The following is a 19,230-nucleotide window of genomic DNA, read 5'->3' on the forward strand; positions in this document are numbered from 1 at the left end:
GCCAAGGTTTTTTCTTTTTTTCAAGGGTGTAGTCAGAGGTTTATTTAGGAAAACAGAGACACTCAAGGGAGAATGTGGGTTATCTTGAGAGCAAGTAGCTTTTGGGTTAAAGAAAGGAATACACTTTCAATGGAGAATGCGGGCTATTCCCAAGCAGAAATAGCCAACCAAGATTTTTATGTAATAGAAAAGTAAACCGATTTCAGTGTTCTCAAAGTGTTATTTTACAGTTTATTGACCAATTTATAGTTAATCTATAGTTGGCCCACAGAGTTCTGAACATATTGTTGATCAATTTATAGTTAGCAGTGAGAATAACAATAGTTGTTAACATTTATTTAGCACTTTAAAATTTGCAGAGTACTGTCTTTGTATTGTAGTTAGTCTCACTTTGCAGGTGAGGCTTTTAAATCTTCGAAAACTTTAGACATTTGATCATTTAGTCAATGATGATAGAACCACAACCTGAACTCATATTTTTCTCATATTAAAACCCCATGTTCTTTCTGTGGAAGCGTACAATTTTCACAAATTCATACTTTCTGCTTAATTTATTATCTAATAGATATTATTTGTGGCAGCTAAAGATTCACTTATTTAATTCTACAAGCAGAATTCTTAAATATGTAAATATTACATGCAGAAAATATAAATGAAGAGCAGAAACTTCAGGGATTCTGTTCCTCATTCACATGAGTTTGCAAAGCCTTCCACTTTCCCAAGCTGCTGTTTCATATCTTTGTTCAAACTTTCAGCACTTGCTCTCTGGTTCATATTCTCAGCTGGTGACCTTTAGTATTTAGAACTAATAGACCCAATTAGAAGAGATCCACATAGTCTCACACACATAACTGCCTTTTAATCTACCTTCATTCATACCTTTATGCTCTGCTGTTATTCTTTTGTTGAGAGTGAACTCCCTATTCTCTCACTCCAGGGCAGTATTGTTGTGGTTATCTTTTCTGTCTTTTGCATCATCAGTTCTTTCACTCAACTGGGTCATTCACTAGCATCATTTTAATTTTTCCCCCATCATTTAAAAAAAAATTACAGAGCTGGACATGTGTCTCAGTGGTAGAGCACTTGCCTAGCATGCATGAGGCCCTGGGGTCAATCTCTCAGCACTGAGAAACAATCTAGCCAGTGCTGTGGCACATGCCTGTAATCCCAGTGATTTGGGACATAGAAGTAAAGCAGGAGGATCTTAATTTCAAGGCCAGCCTTGACAACTTAGTGTAACTCTGTCTCAAAATAAAAAATAAAAAAGGGCTGGGGATGTAGTTCAGTGGTACAAGTGCCTCTGAGTTTAGTCCCCAGGAATGCAAAACAACAACAAAAAAAGTTGATACAGGTAGTTGATGCATCTCTTTCAAAGAAGTGACAGACTACAAAGAAGTAGTTGAGATGAATGTGGGATTGAGATAGTTTTTTTTTTTTTTTTTTTTTTTTTTTCCTAGTAGTGGGGAATTGAACCCAGGGTTGCTCTACCACTGAACTACAGCTCCTGTCCTTTTTATTTTTCATTTTGGGGCAGGATCTCATTAAGTTGCCCAGTCTGGCCTCAAGCTTGCGATCCTTCTGACTTAGTCACCCAATTTTCTAGGATTACACAGTATGTGCCACTGTGCCTGGCTTCCAATTCTTTTTCACCCATTTGCTATAGAAACCACTGTCATCAGACTTGAACACATGCCATACCACCGGAAGTGCTCTTACTAAAGTACAAGACCTTTGCATTGCTGAAGATGAATCCAGGATTACTGTAAGAATTTTGACCTGAGCAAATGAGAGAAAAGAATCTCCATTCATCTGAGATAGGCAGACTATAGAAGACATAGGAACATAAGAAATTCAGTTTATATATTCAGCAAAAGTTACTGTTAGTAATCTACATGGAGAAGATGAATAGGCAGCTAGATGAAAGTCTGGGATTCAGGAGAGTTTTGGGCTAGAGATACAAATTTGAAGGTTGATGTTACTTAAAGCTTTTGCAATTCTTTTTTATACTGTTATGATGTTTTAGCTGACTGGGAGTTAAACCTAGGACTTCATGTATGCTGGGCAAGTGCTCTACCGCTGAGCTGTGTTCCCATCCCTTTTTGAGACAGGGTCGAATTAAGTTACCCAGGCCAGCCTCAACTTGAGATTCCATTTCTGTCTCAGCCCCCCAAGTCCCTGGGATCACAGGTGGGCACCATCACACCTGATTTATCTTTTACTCCTTTATCTCCCTCTTGTTCCAGTTAAATTGATATTCTCTATATGGTCTATCTTGTTCTTTTAAGTGGTTCTTGTTGGTTACTCTTGAAATAACAAAATGGAATGGTCTTTTCACTGAGTTTTTGTAAAGGATTTCTGCCTTGGATTTGTGGGGGTCAGCAAATTAGTATTTATTTGTTATATTCTAAAATAAAATCTCATGTTTTATATTTTAGTAGTATAATTTTAGATTTTCACTTAAAAGAAATGTCTCTGAGGATCTTGAGAATGATACATAGGAAACTCTTGGTCCAGCAGGTTGATTGCAGAGTTAGCAGATTGCTGAAATGTTACATGAGTCTTTCAGAAAAGGTGGCACATTCCTTGAATTGATAGTGCATTTGCAAATAAGACCTCATCAAGATTTTTTTGTGTAAATCAGTAATTGATTCTAAAATTTATATGGAAAAGCAAAACAGTTTTGGAGAGGACCCAAGTTGGAGGATTCAGATTACCTTATTTAAAAAAAAAAAATTTTTTTTTTTTTTTTTTTTTAAGATGGACCCAATGCCTTTGTTTATTTATTTTTAATGTGCTAAGGATCAAACCCAGTGCCTCACGCATGCTAGGCAAGCACTCTACCATTGAACCACAACCCCAGCCCCACATTACCTTATTTTTAGACTTACTGTACAAACTGGGCATTGTGGCACGCACCTGTAATTCCAGTTACTCAGGAGACTGAGGCAGGAGGATTGCATATTTGAGGTCAGCTTGGGTAGGATAAAGCTTCTACCTAGCTAGCATATGTGCTGTGGGTTCAATCTCTAGTAGAACCCCTTCGTTCCACCTCCAAAAGATTTACTACTCAAGTACAGTAATCAAGCTGCTGTTGTCTTGGCAAAATGTATGAACTTACAAATAAGTGGAAAAGAGTAGAATAGAAAGCCTAGAAGTAGCAGCACAAATAATATGCTTAATGGGTTTTCCATAATGTTGCACTTTTACACAGGGTGTTCAGTATACTAAAGATAGTCTTTTCAGCAAATGATGCTGAACAATTAAATATACCTATATAAAAACACAAAACTAATCCCACATCTTATACTACATAAAAAATTTAACTCTGACAGTATCATAGGCCTTAGTGTGAAACTTAAGTTATGAAAGCTATGAAACTTGTAGAAGAAAAAAAATCCTGTGACCTGGGGTTTGGTACATTTCTTAGATACATCATCAAAAGCACAATCCATGAAAGAAAATGTGATAAATTAGTCTTATAAAAATTTAAATTTTTTGCTCTTTGAAGGATACAGTTAAAATCAAAGTACAAGTTAAAGACTAGGAGATAATATTTACAACATTCAAAGGATTGATATTCAGAATATGTAAAGAATTATCAAGACTCACTAATAAAAACTCAAGCAATCCAATTTAAAAATATGACCATTCTGTTTTCCAAAGGAAATAATTGAATGGCAAACAAATACATGAGATATAATTATGTTCTATCAAAATAACTTAGGAAAAAAAACCTTTTGTTTCTAAAAGTGGTGTTAGAGACCTCCATGTAGCCCTCAATTCAGAAACAATGAATGGCGTTCTAGATTTTCTGAGTGGGAACTGTTTCAAATGGTCCTGTGTCCTCAGAACATTTGATTTGAACCACAGATCCTAAACCTGTGATGTTTCATGATGGTTTTACTGAATTTAATGTTTGCTTTTGATCATTAACAGAACAAAAAGATGTGGGCTTGCTTTGTAGACCTTTTCTGTAGGGTTGGTACCTGAGAGTTTGAATAGGGGAAGAATTAATCATTCAGTTCTGTTCTGTTTCTAAGTTTCTTTATACTGAGGCTTTAAATTTTGGACAGTTGTATGTACTTTAAGCTAATGTTATAAAGACTGACAAAAATTCTAGTAAAATAGTACGTGGGTCTGTTTTTCATTTTTCTGTTTGTTAGTGGGTAATTATTCTTTGTAATTGTTGCAGGTACTCCATCTTCTAAACCAACAGTGTTAGCCAATGGTGACCATGGGGTAGAAGGGAGTGACACTACAGGTAAGTGATTCCCAGGATTCTCCAAGTATGTAAGTGAAATATTCATAGTGAATACCTTGGTAAATTCCATTGAGGAGGGTCATTAGTGGAACATATGAATTAGTTCTGAGAGTATCATTTTTGTTGGGCATCAGAAGATCTACCATATGAAATTTCTAGCAATGGAAAGAAATGAATTTCCTTTGATATTCTTTGAATATTTGTTGGAACTGTACCACATGAGAATTGGATCCATCTTGCCGGATGTGGTGGCCCATGCCTGTAATTCCAGAGGCTTAGGAGGCTGAGATAGGAGGATTACAAGTTCAAGACCAGCCTCAGCAACCAAGCAAGGCCCTAAATAACTTAGTGAGACCCTGTCTCAAAATAGAAAATAAAAGAGACTTGGGGATGTGGCTCAGTGGTTAAGCACCTCAGGGTTCAATTCCCAGTATCAAAAAAAAAAAAGAATTGAATCCATCTTAAAAATACTCTTACTGATGCAGAATAGTCATCATCAGATTATGTTATATGGGAGGCATTTGGCTTCTACAATTAAGTCAGATCTCTTCCCTGCACTTAATTTGCTTTCCAAAACTCAGTATTAGCAAACCTGTGAGCCCTAAATTACAAAGTATTTCCTTTGTCTTTTGCCCTCTATTTTTCCTTTGTCTTTCCCTTAACTGTTGTTTTTGAAATTTATCCCTAATTTTAACTCCTAGCCTACTGCTGGGGCTTTGGTATTCTTTTAGCTAGCACCAACCACATTCCTGTGAGTCCTCACCTCATAATCAACCCTTACCTGGAGCCCCAGTGTCTTTGTAGTAAGGAAAATTCTCAAACTCTAACAGAAATCTATCTATAGGGAGATACATATTATGTAAGTATTTTCTTAGTTAACCTATGTGAGAGTTATGTGTTGTATTTTTATAAATAACTACACTTAATTTGCAGTTGTGATGAGGCTGATACTGTTGGTCTGCATGAATTGACATCTCGTGTTCAAGCACTTTGCACTTGGCAGCAATGTGTGCTCCTAACTCTGAAGTGTAATGTTTGATTCACATTAATGTAGTGGAGTCAAGCACTAGACATTTTCCTATTTTTTTTTTCCTTCTGGTACGACTGCCTCAACCCCCAGAAGACTTTCCTTGAGCCACTGTAGGGTTGTTCAGTTTCTGAGGCTTCTAAGAAACCTTGTGTTAGCAATAGTAGTTATTCCAGGATTTACTCTTTATTCTATGACCTTAAATATACATACATACATACCTCTCAGAATTATTAATGACTCGGTCCTATTTGTTGTGAATGTTGATTTTACCTAGTGACATTAACATTCTCACTAGCACCTCATAAATTACTCTTTAAGAACTAGAAACAACCAGAAATGCCACTTCACCTTCCAGTTTTTGTGAACTGACATTTTTGTATTTTTTTGATAATTGTAGTCATATGCAATATTGAATATTTCTGTACCTGCTTTGAAAGCAAAGTTATCTATGTGATTTTATTTTAAGAAAATACTGATGCAAATATCCCTGTGATTAAAGAAGAAGCTTGACTATGAATTTTTTAAAAATGAGTAAATTCAGCTTTCTTTAACCAGGAGATGGTTCCAGGGGAAGATAGGCTGAAGGAGATCAATTTGACTAACCAATTGGAAAGAGTGGATGTCATTTTCACCCAAAAAAAAACAAAACAAAAAAAAAAAAAAAAACAAAAAACAATTGCCAAAACTAGGATGTGTTTCTTCCACCAGGGTGTCAAATCTGACCAGAAGAGATTTAGTCTCTTTGCAGTAGTCTCCCGACTGCTTAGTCTAAATAGTGGAGGGTGATTGGGGGGAGGGGAGGGAGGAAAAATACATATACAGCTTGACCCTTACCATTTCAACTTTCAGTTCCCTGGTTACAAAAGCAAATAATCTCTTAAATGAACTGCCCAGTGGCATTGTAAGATCAGGTCTTTCTGCTCTAGGAGTTCTCTCTACTCTCAGGTAGATTTAGGCTGTTTAGGTTCTGAATTTGATTTTTTGATATTTTACTGAAAGTATGCATGTTTGGGGAGGGATAAATGCGGGGTGGTGAACAGGGCATGTTTTGGGAGCATGTGTTGACTTGATACTAATTTTGCCATTCACTAACTAGAGATCTAGCTCTGTGCCATTTTGAAAATTCCTGTTCAGTTTCCCTCAGAATAGAATATTATTTGTAGTCCCCAGAGCAGACCAGCTCCACTAATAGCATAAAGAGGTTATGAGCATCTTGCTATGTTGAACTTGCTGTTTACTAATGATCTGTGCTTTTCCGTCCTTTTCCTTCCCTCTCCTACTTCTTCCTCCCTTTCTATTTTTCTCCTCCTAGAAACCTAGAGTGTCTGTCAACACTGGGGCTGCTGCAACACCAGACCAGTGATCTTTCCTAAGCACCGTTATACTTCTAAAACCTTCAGCATTTTGCAGCTTTGCTTTTCCTTCCTGGACACCATGTAGAAGACTCTGAGGGTAGTTCTTCAGGTCCTATTTCTGCTGATGCCTGAGTAAACCACCTGCTTCTTGTGTTCTGCAGGGCTTGATGGAACCTCCTTTCCTTTTGTGAGCACAATGTGTATGATGAATTCTTCTTAATTTTAGTAATTTTATGAAGGTCATCTAATGTTTTATTTATTGTTCTTTTAAAATTCATTTTATCATTTAATTCAATCTCATATTTTTCTTTAATTTAAACATTCTTAGTTGGCCTTTCATTTGGTTTTTGAATATTCAGTGTGAATCAGGATATTGTAACACCAAATGAGAACATGTGCTTTTCATAAAAGGGTTGAGGTCACCAGTACTGCAGTAAATTTCCCTTTCCTGTCCCTGCCTTTTCCCTCTGTGAGCTTGCTTTTAGTAATGGGTCATCTTTCAGGCTACCTATGTTTCTCTTCACCTTCACAAAATCTTAGTAGTGATAGCTATTTTAATTTAAAGTTTTCTAGTTTAGAGTAGCTCTGATTAAACTTTAAAAAGTACTTCTCCAAATTAAATCATTCTTTGTTATTTACAATTTGGGCCCAAACTGTTTTTACATGAAATTATTATTTATTGGTCTAGCCTTAGATTCTTCTGAAAATTTGACACTATTGTTGTATATTCATTTTTTATAACCAAGATTACTTTTAGAACATCATCATGAACTATCAAAATAGGAATTGAGAAGTTAAAGAAAATGAAACTAAGTTAACAGTGTTTTTGAATTCTGTATTGTTAGAAAATCAGGATGTTGATAAGGATAAAAAGTAGCTGCTTCTGTGACAATACCAGAATGAGAGTAAACTGCAACTGATTTAACCAATTATAGCAGATTTCTTATGGAGTGTGTGTGTGTATGTGTGTGTGTGTGTGTGGTTTTTTTAATGCAGTGCTGGGCTCGTGCATGCTAGTCAAGTGCTATACTACTGAGTTACTCCCTCAATCCCCAGTTTTTATTATTATTATTATTTTTTTTTGAGATAATGTCTTGCTATGTTGTCTAGGCTGGTCTAAATTGGGCACAAAGCAATCCTCCCACCTCAGTATCCTGAGTAGTTGGGACTAGAGGCATGCACCCTTGTACCTGGCTTCTAAAGAAATTATCATCTGGTTGGACTCACACTGTTCAGGATTAGTATCTCCTTGAACTCTGGAAGTACTCATCCCCCCTAGCCTCTGTACTGGGAATTGGACCCCCTAGGGGTACTCTGTCTTTTTATTTTGAGATAGAGTCTCATGGAGTTGCCAAAGCTAGCCTTGATCTTGTGATCCTCTTGCTGCAGCCTCTCAAGACAGGATCATAGGCATGTGCCATGTGCCTGGCCTGGAAGTACCTTTTGTATGCAGCATCCCAGTAGGATTAGTGGATCACACATGTACACCTGTGTATACAATCCTTTACCATGAATAGTTAGCATTTACATTCACAAGTTGAAGATTTTCTCAGTGATACTTTATTTTTTTCATTCCTAATTTCTCAAAACTGATAGGTAAAAACATCTAGACCCCTTTAGGATAAATACTATGGAAACATTGCAAGAGTGATCTTTGAGTGGATTTTTAGAAATGGAATTTAAATTATGGACCATGTTTTGACATCATAGAGTAGTTCTGATATAAGATCGGAAATAATGCAGTACTCTTTTTAGTGATCTGTCCTCTTTCTGATTATGCAGGTGTTTTAAAAAATATTTTAAAATATATTTTGTTATGCAGGTATTTTTAATCTTCAAAGTACTGATTGTTTCAGACTAAAAAATAATTGGCACCATATTCTGAGGAAGATATAGTTTTAGATCCTCTCATACAAAATAACTTTTTTTTTTTTGTGGTGCTGGGGATGGAACCCAGGGCCTTGTGCATGCAAGGCAAGCACTCTACCGACTGAGCTATCTCCCCAGCCCACAACACAACTTTTGAGAGGGAAAGACTAGAGAGTATTGTTGAAAGCTTAAAGAAGTGCCTGCAGTGACTTCTAGAATTTAGGAAGCATTCCATTCCATTTCTTCCTTTTTTTTGACAGAGTCTAATTAAGTTGTCCAAGCTAGCCTTGAACTTTCGATCCTTCTGCCTCAGGCTCCCAAGTAGCTGGGAGTACAGGCATACACTACCATGCCTGGCAAACATTCCATCTTCTTCAGGAGTGGTCATTAAGTCTGGTATTTCTGCCAAGAATCCTTCCATGGGTTCTAGACAGAAGATGCTTGAGGCAGGCACATTTTAAAGAAAAGAGTTTGGGCTTATCTTCTAAGTAGTTGATAAAATATGAAAGCCCTTACCATAGGAGAGCACACCATCCAAACATAACTCTTTCCCTTTGGTGTGCATTTGTTTAATAGTTGGTTTTTAAGGGTTTTGACCAACTAATTCAAAGTCATGTTTGACTTCTTTTTGTTGCTTCTAACCAGTCTCTGTAGCTTGTCTAAGTGGGTGGGTAAGTAGAAAAGTCTGGTTGCAGCTTTCTGTTGAACACTCATACTTCATGATTGACATTGATTTATTTCACTTTTCTTTCCATTTGGTTATGTTTATTTTTGTTTGAAAAAATTTTAATGTATTTTCTTTATGAGTTTATGGGTTTGTTGAACTTTTCTACTAAAAACCAGCTAAAATTTGGTATACTTTGTTAGTCCCATCTGTTTCACTTGGATGTTTAATTTTGAAAGAAATAATGTAATGATTCACGTACAGCTTCATATGAAGTAGTTAGTCCCATTTTTTAAAAATGCCATATTGACATGATTGGTCATAGGCCAGTGGCTCACTATTTCACTGGTAAGGCAGCCAGACTGGACCGGGCTGCTTTGTTGAAATATGACTTTTAAAAAATGTGCACATTCTCTCCCCTCCCCCCACCCCCTCTCTCTCTCTCTCTCTCTCTCTCTCTCTCTCTCTCTCTCTCTCTCTGTCTCTGTCTCTCTCTCTCTCTCTCTCTCTCTCCCGGCCCAATGTTAAAGATATAGAACTTTGTTTTTAACTAATATTTTTTATAACTTCATTCGTATACCTAAGTTTGTATTTTTTGTGACTTTAGAATTTAATAGTTTGTATATTGGGACATTTTAATGTGATCATTGTTCTAAATAAATTACACTAATAAACATCTTACATTAACACCTTATGGACTGGAGTTTGGTTGGGGTCTTAATTATTGAAATATAATGTGACTAAGATACTAGTTTGGTAAATAAAGATTGTTGAGGCCCGAGTTATCAGTCTAAGACATCTTCTAAGCACATAATAATTCCACAATTATTTCCTTTTTTTGGCCACATTGTCAGTTTTTTATTCTTAATATAGACTCCATTTTATCTAGAATTTGTTAAGAGTTAAGGTGGTCAAACAAATATTGATATTTAATAGTACCTGGTGAGAAAGACAATTGACAGAATGGCAAAAAGGTCTTCCAGAAGGCAATTTCCCTGACATGTCAATTATCACTAGATATTTTCTAATACTACATTTATGTTTAGTCCACTTAAATTCACATTGACAGTCTTCTGAAGTGTCTTCTGAATTATCAAGTAAAATTTGCTACATTCAATAACATTTAATTTGTAACTTTATTTTTCTGATAATTCAGACTGCTGTATCCAGGAAGAATTCCACAGAGTGCCCAGTTCCCTAGCCATTCTGAATCAGTGTTTCTTTATAGCACATCAGTTTACGAATGTAGTATGTTGACTGAATTAGGACATTGAGAAGATTCTAGGGTACTTTGCTTAGCATAAAACTGTTTTTTTAGCTTGGCAGACGTTTCTTTTTACTAAGAAAGATCAATGTAATGTTCTTGTATTTCCTTTTATTAAGAAAACACAATAATCTATTTAGGTTGGAAGCACAAGAATTTCAGTGATGTAAAGAATAATTTACAGTCCTAACTTTCTCATAGGTACCCTAAAAAGATTAGTTACTCCTGATGGGGCCAGTACTTTCATATTGTTCATGTATTTGTTCTTTAAACACACACACACACACACACACACACACACACACACACACACACGTGCGCACACATACATATTTAATTATTTTTATGTGATGCTGAGGATCAAATACAGTGCCTCACACATTTGAGGCAAATGCTCTACCACTGAGCTACAACTCCAGCCCCCATGTCTTTATTCTTGGTGAAGGAGGAAACCCAATTACATTTGGATTATTCCTCCTTGTTGATTTGATAATATGGCTGGGCTGGAAGACTGGGGAGTGTTCTAGGCAAAGACAGAACTGGTTGGATGGGGAAAGAATGTTATGTGTAACACTGGACTATCCTTGATTTTATGTTAATGCTGTTTCCATTATAAGTGAAGGCTTAACAAAACTTAACAAATTATTTGGGAAATAAACCTCTGTGCTACTGTGGCAGTGCACAAAGTGCTCTATAAATGGCATCATTACTGGTTGTTTACACTGTGGTTGGAATAGGTAGTTTCTTTTTTACTATGATAACTGTTCTGAATGTGAGGTGAATTCAATCCCTAAGGTCATAGTAGCTATGAAACAGTAAAACAACTTTGTTAGAATGTCACGGCACTAAAAGTATTGTATTTACTTCATCACTGTCTCCTGTACCATCAGATAGGATGCAGAGTATTTAGCATAAAAGAAAATTTGAAAGCACTGGAAATGTGAAATCTTTACAGATAAATAAATCTGTGGTATGTTAGAGCTTTTGAACACTGTTAAAATCAAGTTGACATCGTACTCTATAATAAATGAAGTACAAACAGAATTGCACATGATGCTTCTAGATGTAGACATATTAAGATAATCCGGTTCGGGGTCACAGGGACACTAAGCCTGCTGCCTGGACATCTGCTGACCATGCTTTTCACGGGTGGTGCTTTCTGCCGCTGTGGCAGCGGGTGAGAGCCCCCTGTCTCAGGAATGCAGCTTTCCTAGGACCAGGGGTATTGCAGGCAACACAGATCTTTCACACAGGGTGGGCAGCCACGCCTTGCCCCTCTACCACCTCTTCCTGAATATGGAGGGAAAGTTCGTCTTGGGCGGATCCCTGAGGAATTCTTCCAATTTCTTTATCCTAAAACTGGTGTAACAGGACCTTACATGCTTGGAACTGGGCTTATCTTATATTTTCTGTCCAAAGAAATACATGGGATTACCTCAAAGACCTTCTCTACCATATCAGTAGTAGGGTTACTTTTCTATGTAATTAAAAAATATGGTGCCTCTATTGGAAAATTTATTGATAATCTCAATGAGCAAAAAATTGCCCAACTAGAAGAGGTGAAGCAGGCTTCCATCAAACAAATTCAGGATGCAGTTGAGTTGGAGAAGGCACAGCAGGCACTGGTTCAGAAGTGCCACTGTCTTTTTGATGTCCAGAGGAATAACATTGCTATGGCCTTAGAAGTTACTTATTGGAACGGCTTCATAAAGTATACATGGAGGTAAAGAATCGCCAGGATTATTATATCTCTCTGCAGAATATGAGGCATGGAAAGGAACAGAAGCACATGCTAAACTGGGTGGAGAAGCACTTGGTAAAGAGCATCTCTGCACAGCAGGAAAAGGAAACAATTGTCAAGTGCATTGCAGATATCCAGCTGCTCACAAAGAAGGCCCAAGCATAGCCAGTAATGTAAATGTATCTGTCCCAGTTGGAATAGCTATAAACAGTTGACTGAGTAAATGGAAACTAGTCTGTATTGCTCTCTATTGAAATTACAGTTAACCTTTCCTAATAAAGAAAAGTTCAAGTTTCTTTTAGTGAGAAAGCTAAATCTGTTGTCAGTCAGATGTTTCTCATCATTACTCTGCATTTTGAGTTGTCTTTGATCACTTTTGAAAAAGCAGTTTGCTTTTTATTAAAACATATTGAAAGATTACCAAGTTACAATTTAAATTGATAATTTATTCCATCATCTTGCAATAAAGTGATGATTAAAAAAAAAGAAAAAAAAAAAAAGATAATCCTTCTTTGCCCCTCAAGTCCTGGAAACAAATCTTTCATTTTTTTGATTGGTGGGGGTGGTGGGTACTGGGGATTGTACCCAGAGGTGCTTTATCATTGAGCTGCATCCCCATCCCCTTTTGTTTTTTATTTCGAGACAAAGTCTCACTAAGTTGCTGAGTCTGGCCTTGAATTGCCATCAAACTGCCATCCTCCTGTCTCAGTCTCCCAAATCACTGGGATTATAGCCTGCACCACCATACCTGGCTCTTAAACTTTAGTTCTCTACTTTATTTTTTAGAGATGAATCGATGTTGGAGACATCAGTAACATTCTAGCACCTAATACTTCTTAAAAGTTTTTTTGGCTAATGATTTTCTGATAAAAATGTAGAATTTATTTTCAGAAAAATCCACATATATGGGCTAGGGTATAATTCAGTGATAGAGTGCTTGCTTACAATGTGCAAAGCTCTGGATTCCATCCCCAGTACTGAGGAAAAATAAAAAACAACCACATATACTGTTAACTTGAGAAAGTTAACTTCTAAACTTTACTGCTAGGGTCTTTCGGGCTTTTTAAAAACTAGCTCCTAGACTGAGCTTAAAAATTTTAAGCAAAACCTTTCATTACACTATGAGCTATTTGCTTTTAATTTCTATTGGAATTTTGTGTTGAATATGACAAAATAGCTTCTTCCTGAGCTTTAGGAAAACACACACACACACACACACCATAACTTTGTTCAAACAATTTTCTTTGCTTTATAAAATGAAATTCCACACTTTGCCAAAGGCATATGCAGATATAGAATAATTTAACTTTTTTTTTATTATTTAACTTATTTATACTTTAACTTATATATACTTCCATAAGTCATATGTTAATATATTCTCCCCTTTTGAAAATTTAAACCATTATAGAACCATATATTATCACAGAGGATTTTTACTCAGAACTGTTAATATTCACATACCACTAATGTAAATTGATTTTGTATTTTTACATGAGTCCAGATTTGAACAGATTTCCATTTGATAATAGATCCTTACTAAGGATAAGTATCAATTTTATAACACATATATAGAGTTTATGAAGCTCTTAGAATATATAGCAGTATGTCCATTTTTCATTTGATGAAGTTGAAATTAATAATGGTACTTAACATTGAATCTAGTCTGAAAACAAGCCCTCTGAGCTTTCTGCCACAATATGTCAGATCTTAGTGGATCTTTCTAAGTGCTAACTAAGCATCAGAAAGGCAGTTGGAAAGAATATATCTTTAAAGGCCTGTTTAAAAGCCTGTCTTATGATCTACTTTCTGGGAGAAAATCCAAACTTTGCATGTAGATAAGTTTATTTTGGGAAGCAATCCCAGAGAACAAGAAGGGGAGACTGGGGAAGGAGGAATTGTAAAAAGAGGGAAGGGCAATAGTGAAGTGTTACTGACTCAATACTGTGGAAAAAGGGAACATAACCTCCTGGGATCTTTGAGGAACTGTGTAGAATGTGCCCTAGAATTGTCCCCCTGAGCACCAGCATTGGGTAATGTTTATTCATCATTTGCCATCTGTCATTGGTTACCTCTCTTGTACTTTTGAATTTGCGCTTGTTTAGTGTCAGGCTACAGACATCTCATCTCTGCTGACAGTGAAGGTTTGAAGCAGAAAACTCTGGCCTGGTAGAAATAAAGCACTGTCAAGTCACACCTATGTGCAACTTGATTCTGCGCACAGCTAAACAGTAAACATGAAAGTGTGTGAGAGGGGCACAATAGGCGACCAGTCAACCAAGAGGCTATTTCAAACTGAGGTTTTGTTGACATGAGATTTGTCTGCTTATGCCTTCTGCAAAGGAGGAAGTTGAGGATGATATCCTTGAACACTATACAGGAAAATTTGAAGGAATTCCATTATCATTGCATTAATTCTTAATTGTTAGAAACTGTAGAACTAGCCACACAAGTTAGTTTTGAGATTTACTCAACTAATATTTTCTTCTTAAGTCAGTTTCAGTAGTTGTCTTTCTAGGAATTTACCCATTTCATCTAAGTTATATAATTTGTTGACATATAAGTTATTCTTAGTGTTCCATTATAAGCCTGTTTATTTCTATAAGATTGGCAGTGATGTATGCTCTTTTATTTATGGTTTTAATAATTGGAGTTCTCACTCCTTTATTCTTTGTAATTTTAGCTCAAGGTTTGTCAATTTTGTTGATCTTTTTAGAAAACCAATTTTTGATTTTGTTGAGTTTTCTTTATTTTCTCTTTCATTTGTTTCCATTCTATTCTATATTATTTCCTTCCTTGCGCTTGCCTACCCCACCCCCCCGCCCTTTTCTTTTCTTTTTTGATACTGGGGATTGAACCCAGAGGCACTTAATAACACTGACCAATATTCCCAGCCCTTAACAATTTTTTTATTTTGAGACAGGGTCTTGCTGAGTTGTTGAGGTTAGCCTCAAACTTTTAATACTCCTGCCTCAGCTTCCTCATTAGTTGGGATTACAGTTGTATAACACTATACCTGGCTTAATGTGCTTTTTAAAAAAGTGATTTTTCATTAAAATCCCATATGCTTTTTTGCTGAAAAGGAAAAAAATTCACCCTAAAAATCTATGTAGAATCTCAAGGTTCCCTAAATATCCAAAACAATCTCGAAGAACAAAATGGGAAGTCTCACACTAACTGATTTCAAAAGTTACTACTATGCTTCAGTAATCAACAATGTAGTGATGGCTTAAAGGTAGACATAGAGACCAAGGAAAAGAATAGATAACACAGAAGTAAATCCTCATATATGTGGTCAGATGATTTTGGACAAGAGCAACAAAACTGATCAATGAGAAAAGGATAGTCTTGTCTTCAAATGGTGTTGGTAAATCGTAAATCTGGGTATCCACATACAAAAGAATGAGGTTAGGCCCTTATACCATGTACAAAAAATAACTTAAAACAGATCAAAGGGCTAAAACTAAAATTTTCTTGGGAGAAAACATCGGAGGAAAGCTTCAGGATATTTGATTTAGTAATGTTTTATTGGATATGGCATTAAAAACATAAACAACAAAAGAAAAAGTAGTGATAAGGGGTTAATCTCCAGAATATATAAAGAATTCCTTTAGTTTGCTGGGTTGGTGGCATATACTTGACTCTGGTGGCTGAGGCAGGAGGATTACAAGTTCAAAGCCAGCCTCAACAACTTAGCAAGGCCTTGTCTCTAAATAAAAAATGAAAAGTTCTGGGGATGTGAATCAGTGATTAAACACCCCTGATTTCAATTTCAGTTCTTAGTAACTGTGACCCCCAAATTGTACAACTCAGAACCAACAAAAAACTTGATTAAAAAGTGAGCGAAGGACTTGAATAAATACTTCTATCAAGGAAATATTCAAATGGTCAACAAGCACATGAGAAGATGCTCAACATCACTAATCATTAGGGAAAAGGAAATCAATACCACAGTGAGATATGACTTCATACTCATCAGGATGGCTAGTATACAAAATGAAAACAGACATTGATAAATGTTGGTGAGGATATGGAAAGATTGGAAAACTTGTGCCTTGCTGATGCAGCTACAATGGAAAACAGTGTTGTGGCTTCTTAAATAATTAAAAAGACAAGTACTGTATGATCCGGCAATCTGACTTCTGCTTTTACCCCTAATATAATTAAAAGCAAGAACTTGATCAGACATTTCACCTATGTTCATACATGTATTATTCACAGTAGCCAAAAGGTGGGAGCAACCTATGTGTCTCATCAACACATGAATGGATAAACAAAATGTTATACGTCCATAAGATGAAATGTTATTCAACCTTAAAAAGGAAGGAAATTCTGACTGCTGCAAATGGATGAACTGTGAAGACATTATGCTAAGTGAAAAAAGCTAATCAGAAAAAGACAAATGTTACCGGGCAATGGATTTCTTGGTTCTTCACAAAAGGAAGTTTTTAGTTGCCAAACACAGGTAGAATAAGAATAAAGGGTTTATTAAATGAAGTGAAAATACACTCGAGAGAGCATGAAGTGAGCCATCCCAAGAGAGATCATGTGACCCAGCATTTTCCACGTGGTGGATTTTTATATTCGTTAAACCTCCTTCCTTGGTATTATGTATTTGGGGTAATTATTGTAGTTTCCCACCATCACTCAGTGTTCCTGTGCTGATATAGTCATGTTGGAAGATTTCCCATCAGTACCTAATTGAAGCTGGGGGTATGGGGTGGCACTGCAAACTGCAGTGTAAATGATATTAGAATCAGCCCGGGGTTAACCAAAAGACAGTGCCTCAGTGCTCTGTGCACGCTACAAAATTGGAAAGTCCCTTAAGCCATTTGCACACGTGGTTTCTTTAGTTTTAAGGAGTAGTAGCTGACCGGGAAGGTGGAAGGCAGTTCATGGGCAGGTATTCTGGCACCCAAGGTGGGTGATATTTCCTTACTCAAGATGGGGTGAACCCCGTTTTCACTTTCTCAACTCCTGTGCTCATGTCTTATCTACTTACATATTCTTTTTTTTTTTATTGTAAACAAATGGGATACATGTTGTTTCTCTGTACATGGAGTAAAGGCATACCATTTGTGTAATCATAAATTTACATAGGGTAATGTTTGATTCATTCTGTTATTTTTTCCCTCCCCCCCACCCCTACTTACCTATTCTAACAACAAATGCTATATGATTTTTCTATGTATAGGAGGTACTTAGAAGAGTCAAAATTTGTAGAAACAGTAGAATAGTGGTTCCTAGGGCCTGGAAGAATGGGTGAATGGGGAGTCATTGTTTAATGGGTACTGAATTTCTTTTTTGCAAAATGAAGAGTTCCTGAAGATGGTGGTGATAGTTGTACAACAATGTAGATATAGTTGTTACACTGAACTGTACACTTAACAATGGTTAAAATGATAGGAAAAAAGAGGGGCAGAGGAGGAGGGCAAGGAAGAAGAGGGAGAAAAAAAGAAGAAAGAAATGCCAGCTCATTTAAAAAAAAGAAAAGAAAAAATGATTTTCAAATTAGCCATTGTGTATACTGCAGACTTCTTCAGAATTAAAGTGATGCTTTATATGTTAGCTGCCTTATGGATTTGTTCTAGTTTGTCCAGTTAGTTGTAGAGAGAAATGCATAAATACGTAAATACTGCTTAAATGCTGAATAGTTATAAGGAACATTTTGTAAGAACAGATATAAATTCCATGAGGAGGTTGGGTGAGAACTAAGGAAATTTGAAACTAAATCTTAGAATCTCCATTTGGATGTAGAATTGACATTTCAAATTTGAGATGTCCTAAACTGAACTCATGATCCCACCCCCAACAACAACAACAAAGCAAACAAATATCTGCTCCCCATCTCATTAAATGGGAATTTTGTACTAGTTGTTCAGGCTAAAATAGTCTCTCCTTGTTCTCTCTTCTTTATTCTAACCATACATCTAGGTTATCAGAAAATAAATGTGGAACCTGACCCCTTCTCAACATCTCCACTGCTCTCTCCCTGATGGATACCACCATCTCTAATGTTAATTACTGTAATAACCTCCCAAAGTAGTCTCCTAACTTCCATTTGTTTGGTCCTTGCAATGTATTCTCAAAAACATCCAGGCTGACCCTATATGTAGAACATGTCATTCATTTGCTCAAAATGGTTTCCCATCTCAAAGGAAAAGCCACAGTCCTTATCAAACACTGTATCCCTGTCACCTCTCTTATCACATTGTCTAGTCCTCTCCTGCCACCTCTCTTATCACATCGTCTAGTCCTCTCCTGCGCGTACTTTGTTTCACTCGTATTCTTGCTCCTGTTACTTGAATGAGTCCGGTTGGGTCCCTGCTTTGGACTCTGAATACTGATTGTTTTCTCTATTTGGAATGTTCTTCCTTTCATATACTTATGATTCACTACTTTATCAGCGAGTACTTCTTTATTGTATCTAAAATTGCACCTTTTCCACTCTTATATACTAGTTCTCTGCTTTAATTTTCTGCATGGCATTTGTTATTTGTCACTTTCTTATGATTTATGTAGCTTAATTGTTTATATTGTTTATTGTCTTTCCCCACTAGAAGAAGATAGATGTTACAGAGATACTGAGAAAGATAATTTTTGTTTTGGTCACTGCTTTGGCTTAGCACATAGTAGTATAGTGTCTGGTTCATAGTAAGTACTCAGGAACTGTTGAATGAATAATCTTATTAAATATATGTTTCTCCTTGTAAATCTGTATAATTTGAAAAATCTATGGAGAGAGCAGGCTTAGCTCTACAACCTCCTAGCTTTGGTCTCTTAAGCAAGTTATTTGCCCTTTTTGAGCCTAAGATTAGTCCTATACAAGAAGAGAGCTAATAATAAGATAATTATTGGGCCATCCTATGGCTCAGTGCTTGCCTAGCATAAGCAAAGTCCTTTTTTTTTTTTTTTTTTTTTTTTTTTTGCGTTGCTGGGGATTGAACCCAGGGCCTTTTGCTTGCAAAGCAAGCACTCCACCAACTGAGCTATATCCCCAGCCCAAAGTCCTGGGTTTAATCTCCAGCAAAATATATATACACAAACAC

General features: G+C 36.4%; 1 protein-coding gene and 1 pseudogene across 18 annotated transcripts in view; both read left to right on the top strand.

Moving 5' to 3' along the window:
• The window catches only part of MAP4 (microtubule associated protein 4), a 178,164-nt gene that overhangs the window by 74,739 nt on the left and 84,195 nt on the right, over positions 1 to 19,230 (top strand). For 16 of the 17 annotated variants that reach the window (XM_079116675.1, XM_079116672.1, XM_079116669.1 and 13 more), the window contains one exon: positions 4,193 to 4,261. In XM_079116675.1, coding sequence (XP_078972801.1) covers positions 4,193 to 4,261 — 69 coding nt within the window. Of the gene's footprint in view, positions 1 to 4,192; positions 4,262 to 6,603; positions 8,706 to 19,230 lie in introns of those variants that run through there. The other variant, XM_079116668.1, reaches the window with a different exon arrangement.
• On the top strand, positions 11,587 to 12,541 carry LOC306646416 (ATP synthase F(0) complex subunit B1, mitochondrial-like; annotated as a pseudogene). Its single transcript has one exon. The product of its transcript is annotated as an ATP synthase F(0) complex subunit B1, mitochondrial-like (transcript).

The sequence above is a fragment of the Sciurus vulgaris genome, assembly GCF_902686455.1.
Source record: "Sciurus vulgaris genome assembly, chromosome: 16".
Lineage (NCBI taxonomy): Eukaryota > Metazoa > Chordata > Mammalia > Rodentia > Sciuridae > Sciurus > Sciurus vulgaris.